This window comes from Geotrypetes seraphini, chromosome 2 (assembly GCF_902459505.1).
Source record: "Geotrypetes seraphini chromosome 2, aGeoSer1.1, whole genome shotgun sequence".
Lineage (NCBI taxonomy): Eukaryota > Metazoa > Chordata > Amphibia > Gymnophiona > Dermophiidae > Geotrypetes > Geotrypetes seraphini.
In genome coordinates, this window is record NC_047085.1 from 142,078,352 (window position 1) to 142,095,005 (window position 16,654).

A 16,654-nucleotide genomic window follows, 5' to 3' on the forward strand; every position below is an offset into this window, starting at 1 on the left:
CTTTCTGTCTCTCTCCTTGGTCACTGTCTTTCTTTCTATCTTTCTTTCTGCCTCTATTCTTGGTCGCCTTCTGTCTTTCTTTCTCTATCTCTCCTTGGCCACTGTCTATCTGTTTTTCTTTCTTTCTTTCTTTCTGTCTCTCTCTCTCACTCTCCTTGACCACTGTCTGTCTGTCTGTCTGTCTTTCTTTCTTTCTCTCTGTCACTGCCTAACTTTTCCATCTTAGCATCAATGTGTGTGTCATTCTGTGTATATTCAGTCGGCACCTCTTGCTTTACACTACCCAAACTGTGGTCTTCTTCCCGGTTCTTGTCTTCACCATTCTCATTCTGCTGGGCTGCAAATTTGCCATTCACTGGGGCAGAAACATCTGCACAGGGCTCCTTCCTCTCTGTCTCATTCGTAGCTTCCTCTCCTGTTAGCTTCTCAACGTTCTTCTCAGCTTTATCCTTCTCAGTCATGCTGTTTTTGTTTGTTTTCTGAAGTGGCCCCCTCAGCACAGGCTTTGTTTTCCTTCTGATTTGGTTTCCTTGCTGACTTGGACTGCTGCTTCTTCACGTCATCACCAGTGTTGCTGTCACTATCACTGTCCTGCCCTTTTTCCATCTTTTCTCCGGAACTGCCACAGGTTCCACCACTGTACGCATCGCAGAAGCAGCATTGAGAGAAAAGCGCTGCACCGCACTACCGCTGGCTTTGCCGTCTTCTGTCCACTGCGACCCGCCCTCTCTGACTACTTCTTGTTTCCGCTAGGGTTGGACGCAGTGGATAGAAGACGCCGAAGCCAGTGGTAGCGCGGTGCAGCGCTTTTCTCTCAATGCTGCTTCTGCGATGCGTACAGTGGTGGAGCCTGTGGCAGTTTATGGCACGTGTGGCAGTTCTGGAGAACAGATGGAAAAAGGGCAGGACAGTGATAGTGACAGCAACACTGGTGATGACGTGAAGAAGCAGCAGTCCGAGTCAGCAAGGAAACCAAATCAGAAGGAAAACAGCGGTGCAGCGCTTTTCTCTCCATTTAAACGCGGGTGAGCCGGCGAGAAGGAGGAGGTGGTGGTTTTGGCAGTGAGTGAGGGTGGGAAGGGGTAGTCTCCGGCTGTGCTGTGCTTTCCCGATCTGGCCGCCGCATACACACTCTGGCCACGGACCTACGGATCAGAGATTACAGATCATGCAGGTCTGAGTGCGCATGCGCGGCTAGCGTTTTATTATATAGGATGCATGCAATATACAATATCTTCAAATTAATAACAGCTGGCAGAGAGTTCAGAGATACAGCCTTCAGGCAGCAGACAATTGAGGTGGGCATATCGCCTATGATGGACAGGATGTTTAGCATACCATCCCTATCTACTGGAAAAGATATTATCAAGGTAAGAACCTAATCTCTTTTTCCAGTGCAATAGGGATGGGTATGCTGAACCAAAGGACATAACTAAGCAGTCTCCGAAACCCTGGGTGGGAGATAAACCCACCCACAAACTGAGGCTCCAAATGAGGAGTCCTCCTGTGTCACCACATCCACCCGATAAAAGCTGGTGAAAGTGTGAAGAGACAACCAAGTTGCCACTAGACAAATCTCATCCAGAGGAATAGTTCTAAATTCAACCCAAGAAGATACAACTAGAGAGTTGCGCGGGGACAGAAATCCCACCCGTCCCCGCCAAAGTCTCACCCGTCCCCGTGAGGAATTCCACCCGTCCCCACCCGTCCCCGCGAGGAATCCCCTCCGTCCCCGCCCGTCCCTATAAACTTCAGAAATAGTTATTTCATTTAATTATGCTACTGAATTAAAGGCTCTGGTAGAAACCCATTTACAAATAAGCAAAAAGACTTTATTAATTTGGAAATATTAATTGGGAAGAATACTTACTTTGTAAACGGGTTTCTATCAGAGCCTCTTTTGTTTATAAATTTTTATCAACACAACTAATATACTACTTTATCCTGAAGCAAAAAAAAAAAAAAAAAAAAAAGAAATAGAATTCTTTTCCTACCTTTGTTGCCTGGTTTCTGCTTTCCTCATGTTCTCATTCAGTTCCTTCCATCCACTGTCTCTCTTCCTTCTGCGTCTTCCATTTGCTCTGTTACTGTGCCTTTCTCCCCCCTTCCAAATTGGTCTGGCACCCATCTTCTTCCCTCCGCTCCCCCCATAGTCTGGCATCTCTGTCTTCTTCCCTGCCAGCGGTCTTCTCCCCACTCTCTCTTCCCCATTTCCTTTCAGCGTCCTTCTCCCCCTCTGTCTTCCCCATGTCCTTTCAGTGTCCTTTTCCCCCCTCTGTCTTCCCCATGTCCTTTCATTCAGTGTCCTTCTCCCCCCTCTGTCTTCCCCATGTCCTTTCAACGTCCTTCTCCCTCTCTGTCTTCCCCATGTCCTTTCAACGTCCTTCTCCCTCTCTGTCTTCCCCATGGCCTTTCAGCGTCCTTCTCCACCCCCACCCCGTCTTTCCCATGGCCTTTCAGCGTCCTTCTCCCCCCCCCGTCTTCCCCATGTCCTGTCAGCGTCCTTCTCCCCCTTCTGTCTTCCACAAATGCTTTCAGTGTCCTTCCTCTCCCCCCCCGTCTTCCCCATGGCCTTTCAGCGTCCTTCTCCACCCCTTTGTCTTCCCCAGTACTTTCAGCGTCCTTCTCCCTCCTCCTTCTCTCTCGCCCCGGGTGCAGCACAGCCGGCCAGGTCCCCTTACTTTTATGGCGCTTCCCCGACCGACCGACCGACCGACAACAGCCCCGGTCTGACAAACCTCCCTGTCCTTAACCGCGAATCTAAATTTCCTTCTTACAGCTGCTGTAAGAAGGTAATTTAGATTCGCGGTTAAGGGCAGGGAGGTTTGTCGGACCAGGGCTGTTGTCGGTCGGTCGGGGAAGCGCCATAAAAGGGGACCTGGCCGGCTGTGCTGCACCCGGGGTGGGGCGGACCTCCCTCCTCCCTTGGTAGCCTCTCGAGCCGCGAGGCTACTCCTCCTTACCTACCCTGCCTGCAGCACAGAGCCGAACGGAAGTCTTCCCGACGTCAGCGCTGACGTCGGGAAGACTTCCGTTCGGCTCTGTGCTGCAAGCAGAGCAGGTAGGGAGAAAAGCCGCGCGTCTTAGTACATCCAGCCCCGCAGGATCCCCGCGACCCTAGGGGGCGTCCCCACGGGATCCCCGCGACCCTAGGGGGTGTCCCCACGGGATCCCCGTGACCCGAAAGGGGAACCCTCGGGTCCCGTAGGACTCCCGTCATCCCCATTCCCGTGCAGCTCTCTAGATACAACCTCTCTTGTTGAATGTGCTCAAAGAGCGAAAGGAGGCTGCTTTCCACAGACAACATAGGATGAAATAGCTGATTTAATCCAACTTAAAGTGGTAGCTTTGGAAGCTGGCCTCCTCTTCTTTGTGAATTCATCAAAACGAAGAGATGGTAAGGAGTCAAAAATCATTTGCAACTTCCAGGTATCGCAAGATAGCCCTCTGGACATCCAGACGTTCAAACTTTCTTCTTTTTTTTTTTAAATAATTTTTATTGGTAAAGCAGCCAACAGCAAACCATGAAAAGCCAGGCACCTAACCTCCTGATTGATATGAAACACGTATAGGAACTCATCCACTGGCCAAGGCTGAACCAGGGTGTCGATCCCCACGCTTCTGGGATCATTATTTGCAGCTGAAGATGACTGTTTTCCTGTTTTTAGCCATGAGGTCGAATGCTGGCCTGCTCCAACAGATCACTATGGTCTGAAATGCCCGAGGAGAGACCATTCTCTCGGGTCCAGAGTTTTTTTGCCAAGGAAGTCCACCTGCCCATTTTGCACTCCGGTGATGTGGGCCGCTGATATGGTAATAAGGTGAGCTTCCACCCAGCACCTCCTTCTGTAGCCCAACACTCCTAGTGCCCCCTAGCTTGCTGACATAAGCCACTGCTGTGGTATTGTCCCAAAACACTCTGACCGCCTTGTTCGTCAGCCAGGGCTGAAAATGTTCAGTTAGAATACACATTTTTGTGGATATCTTTTGTTTCATGAGTAAATCAAAGAAAATTTTTGTGGTTTACCTGCAATTACATTAGAGAATGACACGGTGACGGTTTACCCGCGGCCACCGCATTTAAGCCGCGGGTCACCGCCGAAAACGGGGAAGAAAACTAGCAGTCGCTGCGGTGACGGTGACAAGGCCATTCACTGACCGCGGAAACGGTGAACAGGTTTGTCCCCGCGGGCCAATGTACCCCCTTCTAGGAACCGCTATTTACCTGTGTTTCACCGTGCTCCTCATTTGTCAGATCAACCCTTCCTGCCAATCGCAGCAGAAGGGTACCCAACCCCTCCTGCCGGTCCTCCCAATGGCCTCCCCTAAGATCGCCGGCAGGAGGGTACCCAACCCCTCCTGCTGGACCCCCCCCCCAACGAACCCTCCCACCCCGGAACCCCCTTAGTCTTACTTTCCAAGTTGGACCGGACGGCTCCTCACACGTATGGCCAGCAGGCTTGCCTCCGTCCAAATGAGGCGGGCCCACCCCTACCCTGCCCAACCCACAGGATCCTAGGGCCTGATTGGTCTAGGCACCTAAAGCCACTCCCGCTATAGGAGGGGCCTTAGGTGCTTGGGCCAATCACGGCAGGAGGGCACCCAACCCCTCCTGTAGACCCCCCCAACGGCCCTCCCGACAATCGCAGCAGAAGGGTACCCAACCCCTCCTGCCGGTCCTCCCAATGGCCTCCCCTAAGATCGCCGGCAGGAGGGTACCCAACCCCTCCTGCTGGACCCCCCCCAACGAACCCTCCCACCCCGGAACCCCCTTAGTCTTACTTTCCAAGTTGGACCGGACAGCTCCTCGCTCGTCTGGCCAGCAGGCCTGCCTCCGTCCAAATGAGGCGGGCCCGCCCCTCCCCTCCCCTGCCTAACCCACAGGATCCTAGGGCCTGATTGGCCCAAGCACCTAAGGCCCCTCCTATAGCGGGAGTGGCTTTAGGTGCCTAGACCAATCAGGCCCTAGGATCCTGTGGGTTGGGCAGGGTAGGGGCGGGCCCGCCTCATTTGGACGGAGGCAAGCCTGCTGGCCATACGTGTGAGGAGCCGTCCGGTCCAACTTGGAAAGTAAGACTAAGGGGGTTCCGGGGTGGGAGGGTTCGTTGGGGGGGGGGGGTCCAGCAGGAGGGGTTGGGTACCCTCCTGCCGGCGATCTTAGGGGAGGCCATTGGGAGGACCGGCAGGAGGGGTTGGGTACCCTTCTGCTGCGATTGTCGGGAGGGCCGTTGGGGGGGTCTACAGGAGGGGTTGGGTGCCCTCCTGCCGTGATCGCTGGGGGGAGGGGAGACTTGCAGCACTGCTTATACAGCGACTCTGGCTGTGAGGAACTACAGTAAGGCCAGTGTTGAACAGACTTCTATGGTCTTTGTTCCATGTGTGGTAAGACAGATTAGGATGTGTTAGATAGGGCTTCAACAGCAATTTCAGTAGTTGGAACATTAGAACAAAGTCAGGCAGATTTCTACAGTGTGTGTCTCATGTATGGCAAGACAGATTAGAATATGCTTCAATGGCAACTCCAGTAGTTGAGACTTAAAGAGAACACCAAGCAGACTTCTACGCTCTGTGTCCCTTCATGGGTTCTAATTTTGGCCATTGGGGTTCCTTGGAATAATTGTACCTAAAGGGAGGCCCTACATTCTTTGGGCTAAAGTACTTTCGGAAACCCTTTTGGCCCAAATGAGGTGTATGGGATGGGAGCTTGGGGGTTTGAAGGAGCTCAGTAAGATCTCTAGTAAAGAGGTGGGACTTTGTAAGCATTTAAAGTGCATGTCGTGTTTGTTTTTGCATTGCTAGCCCCAGGGGTGGTGGAAGATTAGTGATTGAAAAACTGTATGAAAAATAACTATTTTAAATTTAGTGATCAAAATGTGTCAGTTTTGAGAATTTATATTAATTAATTTTTTCTCTGCGTGTTTTGTTTTTGTATAGTTATTAACTAATATTTAACTAAGTTTTAAAGTTTTAAAGAATGTTTCCTTTATACGTAAATAAAGAAAAGTGAATGGGATTGCAGTGGCGGTGATGGGGCGGTGAATGGGGTGGCAGTGGCGGTGACGGGGCGGTGAAGAGGATGGTGAGACGGGGACGGGGCAGTGACGGGGATGGTGAGACGGGGACGGGGCGGTGACGGGGACCAATTTTTTCACCGTGTCATTCTCTAAATTACATCACATTCTTTCCAGAGATAAATTTTTTAAAAAAAAGATTTGACATCGATATATGAACATTTCTTAAGAAAAAAACTGAATATTTTATGGGTATCCTAATTTTTTCACATGACTGTATGAGGTGAGTCTCTTTCAATTGAAAGGAAACTCCAGAGTGAAAAGGCATGAGATGAATTAAGAGGTAATAGGCTCAGGAGTAATCTATAAAAATACTTTTTATGTGGTAGATGCGTGGAATAGTCTTCCAGTAGAGGTGGTGGAGACAAAGTGTCTCTGAATTCAAGAAAGCGTGTGACAGGCATGTGGTATCTCATACGGAGAGGAGATAGTGGATGCTGTAGATGGGTAGACTGGATGTGCCATTTGGCCTTTATCTGCCATCATGTTTCTAAATCCATTTGGCTCAGTGTATATCAATACTCAATGAACATGTGCCATTCCCTTTGGCACGAACATTTGTTGAAGATGCCGATACAATATTTTGCTATGCGATTTAATCTTACCACTATGGAAGTTATTTTTTTGTGGGGTTTTTTTTCAATCGCTTGTTTGTCCCCTGAGGAAGGCATTCCAGATTGCCAAAACTTGGATCCTAGTTGAGACTGTATAATCATATGATTAAGACTTTATGGTTTTATGGACTTTATGGTTTTGGATTTGACATCTCACTTGCTTTTTGTGTATTTTCTAAATCCAATTAAAACACAGAATAAATCAATCACTGTAAAGCTTACTATTGGGGTCTCCAACTGCAATCCTGAATCCTTCCTTCTCCTTTGCTCTGCTCACTCCCACAGTAATGTATTGTCTCATCAATCATCAAGCACTACCACTACTCATCTACCACTCATCACACATTGAAACTCACAAAATGGCATACCTTTGTTGCAAGCTGTTTAGCTGTGTGGTGGCAGCAACATGCAATATAGCCTAAAAAAGAGACCAAATCGGGTCTTCTCGATATGTCATCATGCTTGCAGAGAGGTGTGTCGTCATGTGTGAAGAGGAAGAAAAGATAGGCAGGTGAGTTCTAGGGAGCTGTGCCAGAGCATAGATAGCCTGAATCCCTGTCTCCCATCCACTTGGGCAGCAGGAATCAGAATCCTCTCACACAAAGTGCCAGAAGAGCTGCTGAAGCACATTCAGAGATGATCCCTTGCTCTGCAAAGGCTCCTCTCCTCTGTGCATGTTTCTTATTCACTACTGGGAAATGGAAGAAGGTCCCAGTAACGATCGGAGCCCTGAAGGCCCAGGAGTTAGGACCCCTACCACACCACAGCCAGAATCAGAGCCTGGGACTCTGTAGAAGACGTTGCCCTCCTATGTCCTACTGTTGAAGAAGGACACGGATTCTGCTTCCTCTGATTCCAGATTCCATAATTATTTTAATAAACTTAGCCTGCATCTTGTACTTTGTCTGCAGTTAGAACATAAGAACATAAGAATTGCCATCTCCGGATCAGACCCTGGGTCCATCAAGTCCGGTGATCCGCACATGCGGAGGCCCCGCCAGGTATGCCCTGGCATGGATTAAGTCCCCATGTCACTGTATGCTTCTCAAGGGAGATGTGCACCTAATATACCCTTACCTGTGTCACTCTATGCCACTCTTAAGGAGATGTGCATCTAGTTTACCCTTAAACCCTAGAACGGTGGATTCTGCAATTACTTCCTCTGGGAGAGCATTCCAGGTGTCCACCACTTGCTGTGTGAAACAGAACTTCCTGATATTCGTCCTGGACCTGTCCCTCCTCAGCTTCAGTCTGTGTCCTCTTGTCCGTGTCACATTGGACATTGTAAATAGCTGCTTTCCCTGCTCTATTATGTCGAATCCTTTCAGTATTTTGAAAGTCTCAATCAGGTCCCCTCACAGTCTCCTCTTCTCGAGGGAGAAAAATCCCAGTCTCCTAAGTCCTTCCTCGTAGTCCAGATTCTCCATACCATTCACTAGCTTCGTTGCTCGTCTCTGCACCCTCTCTAGCAGTTTTATATCCTTCTTTAGGTATGGGGACCAATGCTGGATGCAGTATTCCAGGTGCGGTCTAACCATGGCTCTGTAGAGCAGTACTATAACTTTCTCTGATCTACTCGTGATACCCTTCTTTATCACGCCTAGCATTCTATTTGCTTTCTTTGCTGCCACCGCACATTGCATCAACGGCTTCAGTGTCCTATCTATCAGTACACCCAGGTCCTTTTCCTGTTCGGTCTTTTCCAGAGTTACACCTGACATACTATACTTGTGATCTTTATTTTTTCTGCCCAGATGCATCACTTTGCATTTTTCCACATTAAACTTCATCTGCCATTTGTCTGCCCACTTCTCCAATTGATTTAATTAGTCGCTCTGGAGTTCTTCGCTGTTCTTCTGCGATCTGATTGCCCGGCATAGCTTTGTGTCGTCTGCGAACTTGATGATTTCACTGGATATTCCTTTATCTAGGTCATTTATAAAAATATTAAATAAGATGGATCCAAGCACCAAGCCCTGGGGTACACTGCTAGTCACTTTTTCCCATTCTGAGAACTTCCCATTAATGCCCACTCTCTGTTTTCTGTTCTCCAGCCATTTGCCTATCCATCTTAGTACATCTCCCCCTATTCCAGGGCCTTGTAGTTTCCTGAGAAGTCTTACATGTGGAACCTTGTCGAACGCTTTCTGAAAGTCCAAGTATACAATATCCACCGGTTCTCCACTATCAATTTGTCTGTTCACTGTCTCAAAAAATTGGAGTAGGTTCGTCAAACATGATTTCCCTTTCCTGAACCCATGTTGACTAGCTCTCATCAGGTCGTGTGTGTCTAGGTGCCGGACTATGTTCTCTATGTAGATTATTCACTTAGCTGCTAGGATCTGATTACACAAGAGCCCCTAGGCAGGTACCATTTCTGTTGAGGATTCTTCTGAAATAACAGTGTACCACTTTACTGAACAAAACAAAGATCAGCAGCAGTTGGTATACAGTATATCCATTTTGGTCAATTCCCAAGCAATATCTGCAACTTATTCAGATCCCTGAAATAGATATTTCCTCGTTATTCCTTGTTTACAGGGCTACTTCCACACATTTTCAAAATACACAGAGGCAATCTCATGCACCTTATTTTTAGTTTGCTATTCTCCTCAACTCTTACAAGACTCTTGGAGGATATCTCTTTTCATGGACTTCCACTTTGTTAGCACTCAGGATACACCTAGCCAGTCAGGTTTTTAGGATACCAACAATAAATATGCATGAGATACATTTGCATGTATTACTTCCACTGTATGGAAATCTATAAAGATGTTCTGAAAATGTGACTGGTTTTAGAACCCCTACGCTAAACGATCCTTTCTCCTCAGTGCAATTCTAGTCCTTAGCACTAGGAGCCTCACCAGATCTGAATGGCAGGAATACTGGATCCTCCAATTGACTGGAAGACTTGGGCAGCGCTGCCAGTTACTCTCTTTCATTTGTCTCTGAATTAAACCAGTGCTAGAGTCCCACAGACTTTATACGTTTGATTCCAAATCAGCTTGGCACAACGGAGCCTCTGCCAATCAAGGCTTAGCAGAACACAGACCAGACCAGGCAGCAAGTTTGTTCAGAAAGGAGCAAATATCAGTTACTGGTTTCTTCCACTCAAACATGAGTAAAAAATCTCCCCATCTTCCCAAACCAGGCTCTTCCCAATTTGGACCCAGTTAGAAAATTATTATGCTGCTTCCACCACACATGCACTCGAATATCATGTCAGGAAAAAACGTTGCCTCTTACTGCAAAAATTTAGTCAAGAAAGAGAAATTCACCAAGTAGTTCCACAGTCAAAAGGAAACAACCAAGAACAAAACAAAACTGTGGAGTCGATCTTGATGAGGAGTTTATTGTGAAAGTCTTCACAGATAAAAGTGATGCATATGCTTGACAAATCCTTACAGTACCCAGTATCAGTTCTGTGGTATTGCTGGACTCTAATCACGTTGACAGTGCTCCAATTTTTATTACACAGCATTTCGGATGCTTTTCTAGCATTTTCTCTTATTGTGGTTACATTGGAACAGACCTCAGAAGAAGGTTGTTTAATACCGAAAACACAGACCATGTCAGGTCCATACCATATAATTGATACTGTGTACTATAAGGATTTGCATCACTTATCTGTGAAGACTTTTCACAATAAACTCCTCATCAAGATCAAAGACGATGTGAAGACCACAGTTTTGCTTTCTTCTTGCAAAGATTTAGTGACATCTGTGTCAAAATAAAAGTCTCAATGAAAGGCACAACTAGCACCTCAAATCCACTTGGATTATGTCTACCTTTTAATCTATCACCATCATTAATATATACATATTTAAATATATTTTGTCTCAAGTTCAATTATACTTACAGGAAGCATAGCTTCAGCCCACTCTCCATGACCTCTTTGAAGTAGCTTGATTCGTTCTAAATCATAACAAATTTGAACAAGGTCGCCCACTTGAAACTGCGATGCCCCTCCTTCTGCACCTTGAGCAGCATCCCCACTTCTAACCATGTTGGCCTTTGTAAGAACAGCTGGATTAAATGTCCACCTATGGAACAAATCACTTGCTAAAGTATGGCAGCAATATAAAATGACAGCAGCTTTCACTAAGTCACAAAACAAAGTATACAACTAATTTGGTTGCGGCTATCTCTTCTATTCATAAAGTTTCAATGCAGGCTCAGATGTTTTCCAATATGGCAGTGTCTCTCAAACTGTGTGCCCCGGCACAATGGTGTGCCCCAAGAGAGATTACGGGTATGCCACGAGAGATTCTAGAATTTTAATTTATTTTTAAAAATCCCTTTCATAGGTGTTGTACATTGCAATGTTATGAGCATCTGTGTGCATAAGTAATTTTAGTTTTATTTTTTTATGTAGTAGTTATCCTAACGAACAACAAAGCAATCAAGGCTTTGATACCATTTGGATCTTATCATCTTTATGAACTTGAATTTTCAGCTCTAACAGAAATTAAATTGAAAAAAAGAGAACTGCAGGTGGTGGATGATTAAACGTGTGCTTGTTTGTCGACTATTGAGCCACGTTAATTTGCACTCAAAAACAAGCACATTCATCACATTGATTAGCATTTCTATTCTATCTACTTTAGTTTCACCATTGTTACAAATACCCATACATAGTTTAAAGAACTTTAAATAAATAAATTTACACACACACCCTCCTTTTATAAAACTGTAGAGTGATTTCTAGCACCGGCTGCAGCAGTAACAGCGCTGACGCTCAAAGGAATTCTACGAGTATCGGAGCTGTTACTGCCACGGCTGGTGCTAAAAACTGCACTACGGTTTTGTAAAAAAAGGGGGGGGGAGGCGGTAATTTTTTGTTGTTCTTGCAATTTTATAATTTCAATTATAATGTGCCACAAAAAACATTTGCTCCTAAAAAAGTTTGAGACACACTGCAATAAAGGATTGTAACTGTGGAATGCCCTTTCAATACAACTTGAATGCGTGTATGATTACTTGACATTTCAGAAAAATTAAAGGCATTCTTCTGCTTTTTGTATCGTTTTCCTAAGTTATTTATATAATCTTTTTTTTTTAAACTTTTGTATGTTTGTATAAAACATCAAACTATACAAACATAATGCTATTACGATGTATTGTGATTTTGTTCCTCATCTAGATATATAAAGATGCACAAATTTAAAGAAAGGAAATAAAGTGGAACCTTGGTTTACGAGCATAATTCGTTCCAGAAGCATGCTCGTATATCAAAGCGAGTTTCCCCATAGGAAGTAAGGGAAACTCGCTTTGATTCGTTTCACCTCCTCCTCCCCCCCCCCCCCCCGCGAAGCTACCGGCACTGCTCCATCACCCCGCTCCCCCCCACCCCGCTCAAATCGGCACCGCACCCCCCCGCCCACGAACGCCCCCCACTAGAACCGCATCACACCCCCGTGCTGGAAGCGACATCCACCCGCCCACCCTAGCAAGCTCCTTACCCCATCTGCTGCGTGCCGGTGCCATTTAAGGAAAGCTCCCGCCTCTTCCCTGGGTTGGGCCTATAGCATTTGCGCATGCTCAAGGCCTTCCGGCTCTCGTTCTCTCCAAGATCTCAGAGAGAACGAGAGCCAGAAGGCCTTGAGCATGCGTAGATGCTCAATGTCCAGCCCAGGCAAGAGGCGGGATCTTTCCTTAAATGGCACGGCACGCAGCAGATGGGGTAGAGAGCTTGTTTGGGAGGGCGGACGGGCGGATGCCACTTCCAGCACGGGGGTGCGATGCCGGTTCTCGCGGGGGGCATTCGCGGGCAGGGGGTGCGATGCCGGTTAGAGCGGGGGGGGGGTGCTCGTTTATTGGGACATGCTCGTTTTGCGAGTTAAGGTTTGCAGGAGTATTTTGCTATTCTTGCAAAACACTCGCAAACCGAGGTTCCACTGTACATTGCAAGTGCTATTTCTGAGAAAAACATGCCTGGACATCAAGATCTATGAAATGGGAGAAATTGTTTGCCCTTTGATAGTAACAGGAAGAGAAGATTAGGTTCTTACCTCAATAATCTTCTTTCTAGTAGAAAGGCATACGAGTCTTGAACCAGTGGGTTATTCACCTCTAATCACGAGTTGTGTAGAAAGCATCATCTACACTTTTTCTCTCTCGGTTCTGCCTTCTGCCTCATTAGGCTGTGCTGTAGTTCCTCAGTTTGTACTAAAGCAGCTGGCCATCACTGTAAGAAGAAAAATAAGGAGGCGGCGCACCCCTGACCAACCACTTCTGTTCTGTTCTACAATCATTAAAATGCAACAACTCAATGCAAATAGGAATATGTATACTGTAAACTAAACAAGGTGGAAACAACCAAGCCAACTACCTGAATGCAACCAGCACTAAACCCTTATGTAGCTCTCAAAGTCTCTCATTTACCTTTTCAGGCCTGTCTGACAGAAAAAAAAACATGTGTGAGAAAGGAAGCAGTCTAAATGAAATCTGACAGGCTCTCTGCACAACAAAGCCTGCAGCTCTGAGATTCATCTTGCTGAGGTGATAGCTACTAGGAAAATTGCCTTTACAGTAAGATCCATCAGTGATGCTTCTTGTAGAGGTTCGTAAGGGGCCTTACTGAGGGCATGCAAGACAACATTAAGATTCCATATTGGAAATTGATGTCTCATAGGGAGATGCAGCTGCACTGCCCCCTTCAAAAATCTGGCTATATCAAGATAAGTGACCAAAGAAACTTTCTCTACTCAAGCCCTTAAGCACAAGAGACCACCTGCACCTTGAGGGAATCTAGCCACTAGGTCCTTCTTAAAACCATCCTGAAGAAAAGCCAGGACTACCGACATTGGAGCCATGAAGGGCTCCATATCCTGTTTAGCACACCATCACTGAAACATTTCCCAAGCCTTGGCATAAGCCACAACTATTGCCAATTACTTAAATCTTAGGAGGGTAGCTATGAGCACCTCCACATATCCCTTCTGCACTGGCAGTGTGCTCAAAAGTTATGCTGTAAGCCCAAGGCATTCAGGATCCTCCAGGGCAACTGGCCCTTGTGAGAGGAGATTTGGGTGAAGTGGCAGACTGAGACACTGGTCCCTTTGCAGCCTAACCAGATCCATGTACCATGGTCAACGCAGCCAGTCTGGAGCAACCCAGATTACTAACCCTGGGTGCATTGCTATTTTTTAAATGACCCTTCTTACCATGGGTCATGGGGGAAACACATACAACGGTCCCATTCCCGGCCAGGGTTATATGAGAGTGTCCATGCCAGCACTTCTGGGCTTACATCTTCAGCTGAAGAAGTGAGAAACTTTTTTTCTTTTTTCTTGTTAAATGCTGATGCCATTAAATTGAACATTGGGTATCTCCATAGACATACAATGCTCTTGAAGGATTTCCAGGACAGCAACCACTCCCACAGATCCAGGGCTTGCCAGCTGAGATAGTTGGCCTGCACAGTACTGCTAATAGAGCTTGTAGGAGGACTTCTGCCCATTGACCAGTCTTAAAAAGAACACTCTTGGTGCCTCCCTGACTGTTGCCATAAGCCACAGCTGTGACATTATCTGAGAAGACCCTGACAGCTTTGCCTTCTAGGGTGTTCTCCAAAATCTGAAGCGCTAGACAAATGGCTCGTAGTTCCAATCGATTGATGGGCCATGTCTTCTAAGGGCAACCATCCCCCCGAACTGGATGACTCTCACAATGACCCCTTTGTAATCTTTTGTGTTTAAAAGTGTGTTTTTGGCTAGTCTTTTGTGGGTGTGTGAGAGGTCCTGGGTTCAAGCCTCAAGAGGTGCAGCGGGAAGTAAATTAGTGACAAAAATAACCAAGAGTCGTTGCATAAAGAATATATTTTGTAGAAATAGGCTCAATATTACAGGAGTGCAATGCTTAGAAGAAAGATTCATCATGAATTTAGAGATGCATCTATGCTTTTGTGAATGAGAGAGAAAAGACAGTTTTTTCTGTGCGTCTCTGAATAGGTGACATGCCAAGGTGCTGTGAGGGGGAAGACAGAGACAGAGTCACACACTTGGAACCTGTGACAAGGTCACCGGCAAGCAGACTCCCAAGGGAAGGGACCCAGAGTCTAGAAATGGCTGGCTCCACAGATCCACCAGAGTTTCTCTATGAAGCAGCAGTCCAGCACCGCGGGTCTGCGTCCTTTCCTCCGATAGGGGATTTATCAGAAGGGCGATCACCCAGAAGGGGTCCAATGCACTGAAGCCACCGAGAAAATGAACTTTAAAGCGTAAATTAAGAAAAAGCAGCAGAGCAACTGTAAAACACTGCTTGCAGAAACTGTAACTGGATATGTTTACTAGCTCACAGGTTAAGAGGGTGGAGCATGTGATCAGGAAAGTTGTGGATTTCTCCAACTCTCAGATTGCGGGTTGGGATTGAACAATTAGCGTATGAACATAACAGAACATTCTTTTCCTGATGCTTTTGTATTTGATGTCTCTGAAGGAGGGAATTTCCAGCAGGTGATTTTGGCTTGAGCGTAATGCAAGTGTTGTTGTGTGCTGATGTAGTCTGGCCACTAGATATTGTGGTTCAGAGAGATGAATGATTTTTTGTGTTAGCAGTAGGATCATGAATTTCACCCTGCTTTCAATCGGGAGCCAGTACAATAATTAAGATAATGATTGGCTGAATTAGAACATTAAAGACATGATTAACAGTAGGCAAATACCCAAAGAAAAGTTCCCAAAGAAATGAGAATCTTGTAGAAAATTTTCAATAGTTTGTGCAATCTGTCTGTTTTCAAAAGCAATGGTATGATTTACTTCTTTGGAAGTTGTCTTAAGTTGGCATGGAGTTCCCCATACCAAGAGGTTGTAGATGCTCAATATGAAATAAAGTCTGGGATGACAATATTGTCCCATTAATTGTGATGGAGATCAGTGATGTATGGCTACACCAGATATTGTTCAGTAAATAGCTTGACCTATACAGCAAAGTGTTCTTAGAAAGGTGGCTGTCATTTACCTGGGGATTCAGAGAAAAGGAAACATTTTGTGGAAACGGTTCCAAAATAATTCAAAACTGTAATACAGTTGTTGAGCTTAGCAGTCAACGAACAGGAGGATGAATTAGTCCAACAGGAGCTGTCAGTGAGCTACCCTCCATGTGAGAGAGAGAGAGAGAGAGAGACTGTGTTGCCTATACTGAGCATGGCAACATGTGACAATATTAATGCATTTAAAGTGGTATACGTTTGACAAAAGAGAAACAATATTCATGTACTTAATGGGACATTCAGAAGAGATACCTTTTTATATTCTGCACACAACTATTATGTCACTCAGGTGAGACCATAATTACGTACTAACTGTACTGCAAAATAATTCATCTCAGAAATATTTGCTATACTGATCATATCTGATATCCAATTGGATTCCCAATACAGTTTCATAGTAGGGCTGACACCCCCCACCCAACAGGATATACAGAGAGGCAAGTTCTTGCCAAGGACTCTGGCTGGAGCAACCAACGCAAACTGACATGCTATCTCCATCCAGGTCAGCAGCATCTGGAGCGAATCAATCTATGGCAACCAACATGACAACAGCGCATTCTGAAGAGGGCATAGAAGAGCTTTCGCCCAAGAACAACCTCTATGGTTGCTACCATCAAGCCCAGTGCCATGCCATAGAATAAGTGGAGGAGTTAGCTTTTTGGAAGCATTTTCCTATATATTTTTGGGTGAGTACCCTCCATGTAGCCAGGATTTTTATAGTAATGCCTTAAATATGATGTTTTAAAAAAATGTTTGATGGGTTTTAACAAATAAAGTTGTTTAATTTTATGCTTTCAGAGACCATTCCACCCTGTAAATTTTTTTACTACAAACACATTTGGTTCCGACGCAGGATCGAAACGGGCCACGTCGGAACCCCCGACTACGATAAGTCTTTCATTAACGAATTTATAGTGGCTTATCCACTGTTTTGATTACTTGTTGGCAGCGAAGAAAGTGATTTCTACACTTATTGA

At 45.9% G+C, this 16,654-nt stretch overlaps 1 protein-coding gene across 1 annotated transcript in view; it reads right to left on the reverse strand.

Annotated features, from left to right (window-relative positions):
- Positions 1–16,654, reverse strand: part of MIB1 (mindbomb E3 ubiquitin protein ligase 1) — a 273,835-nt gene that overhangs the window by 153,986 nt on the left and 103,195 nt on the right. Inside the window, exon 7 of the mRNA XM_033933912.1 lies at positions 10,545–10,728. Within this exon, the coding sequence (XP_033789803.1) occupies positions 10,545–10,728 (184 nt within the window). The remainder of the gene's footprint in view (positions 1–10,544; positions 10,729–16,654) is intronic.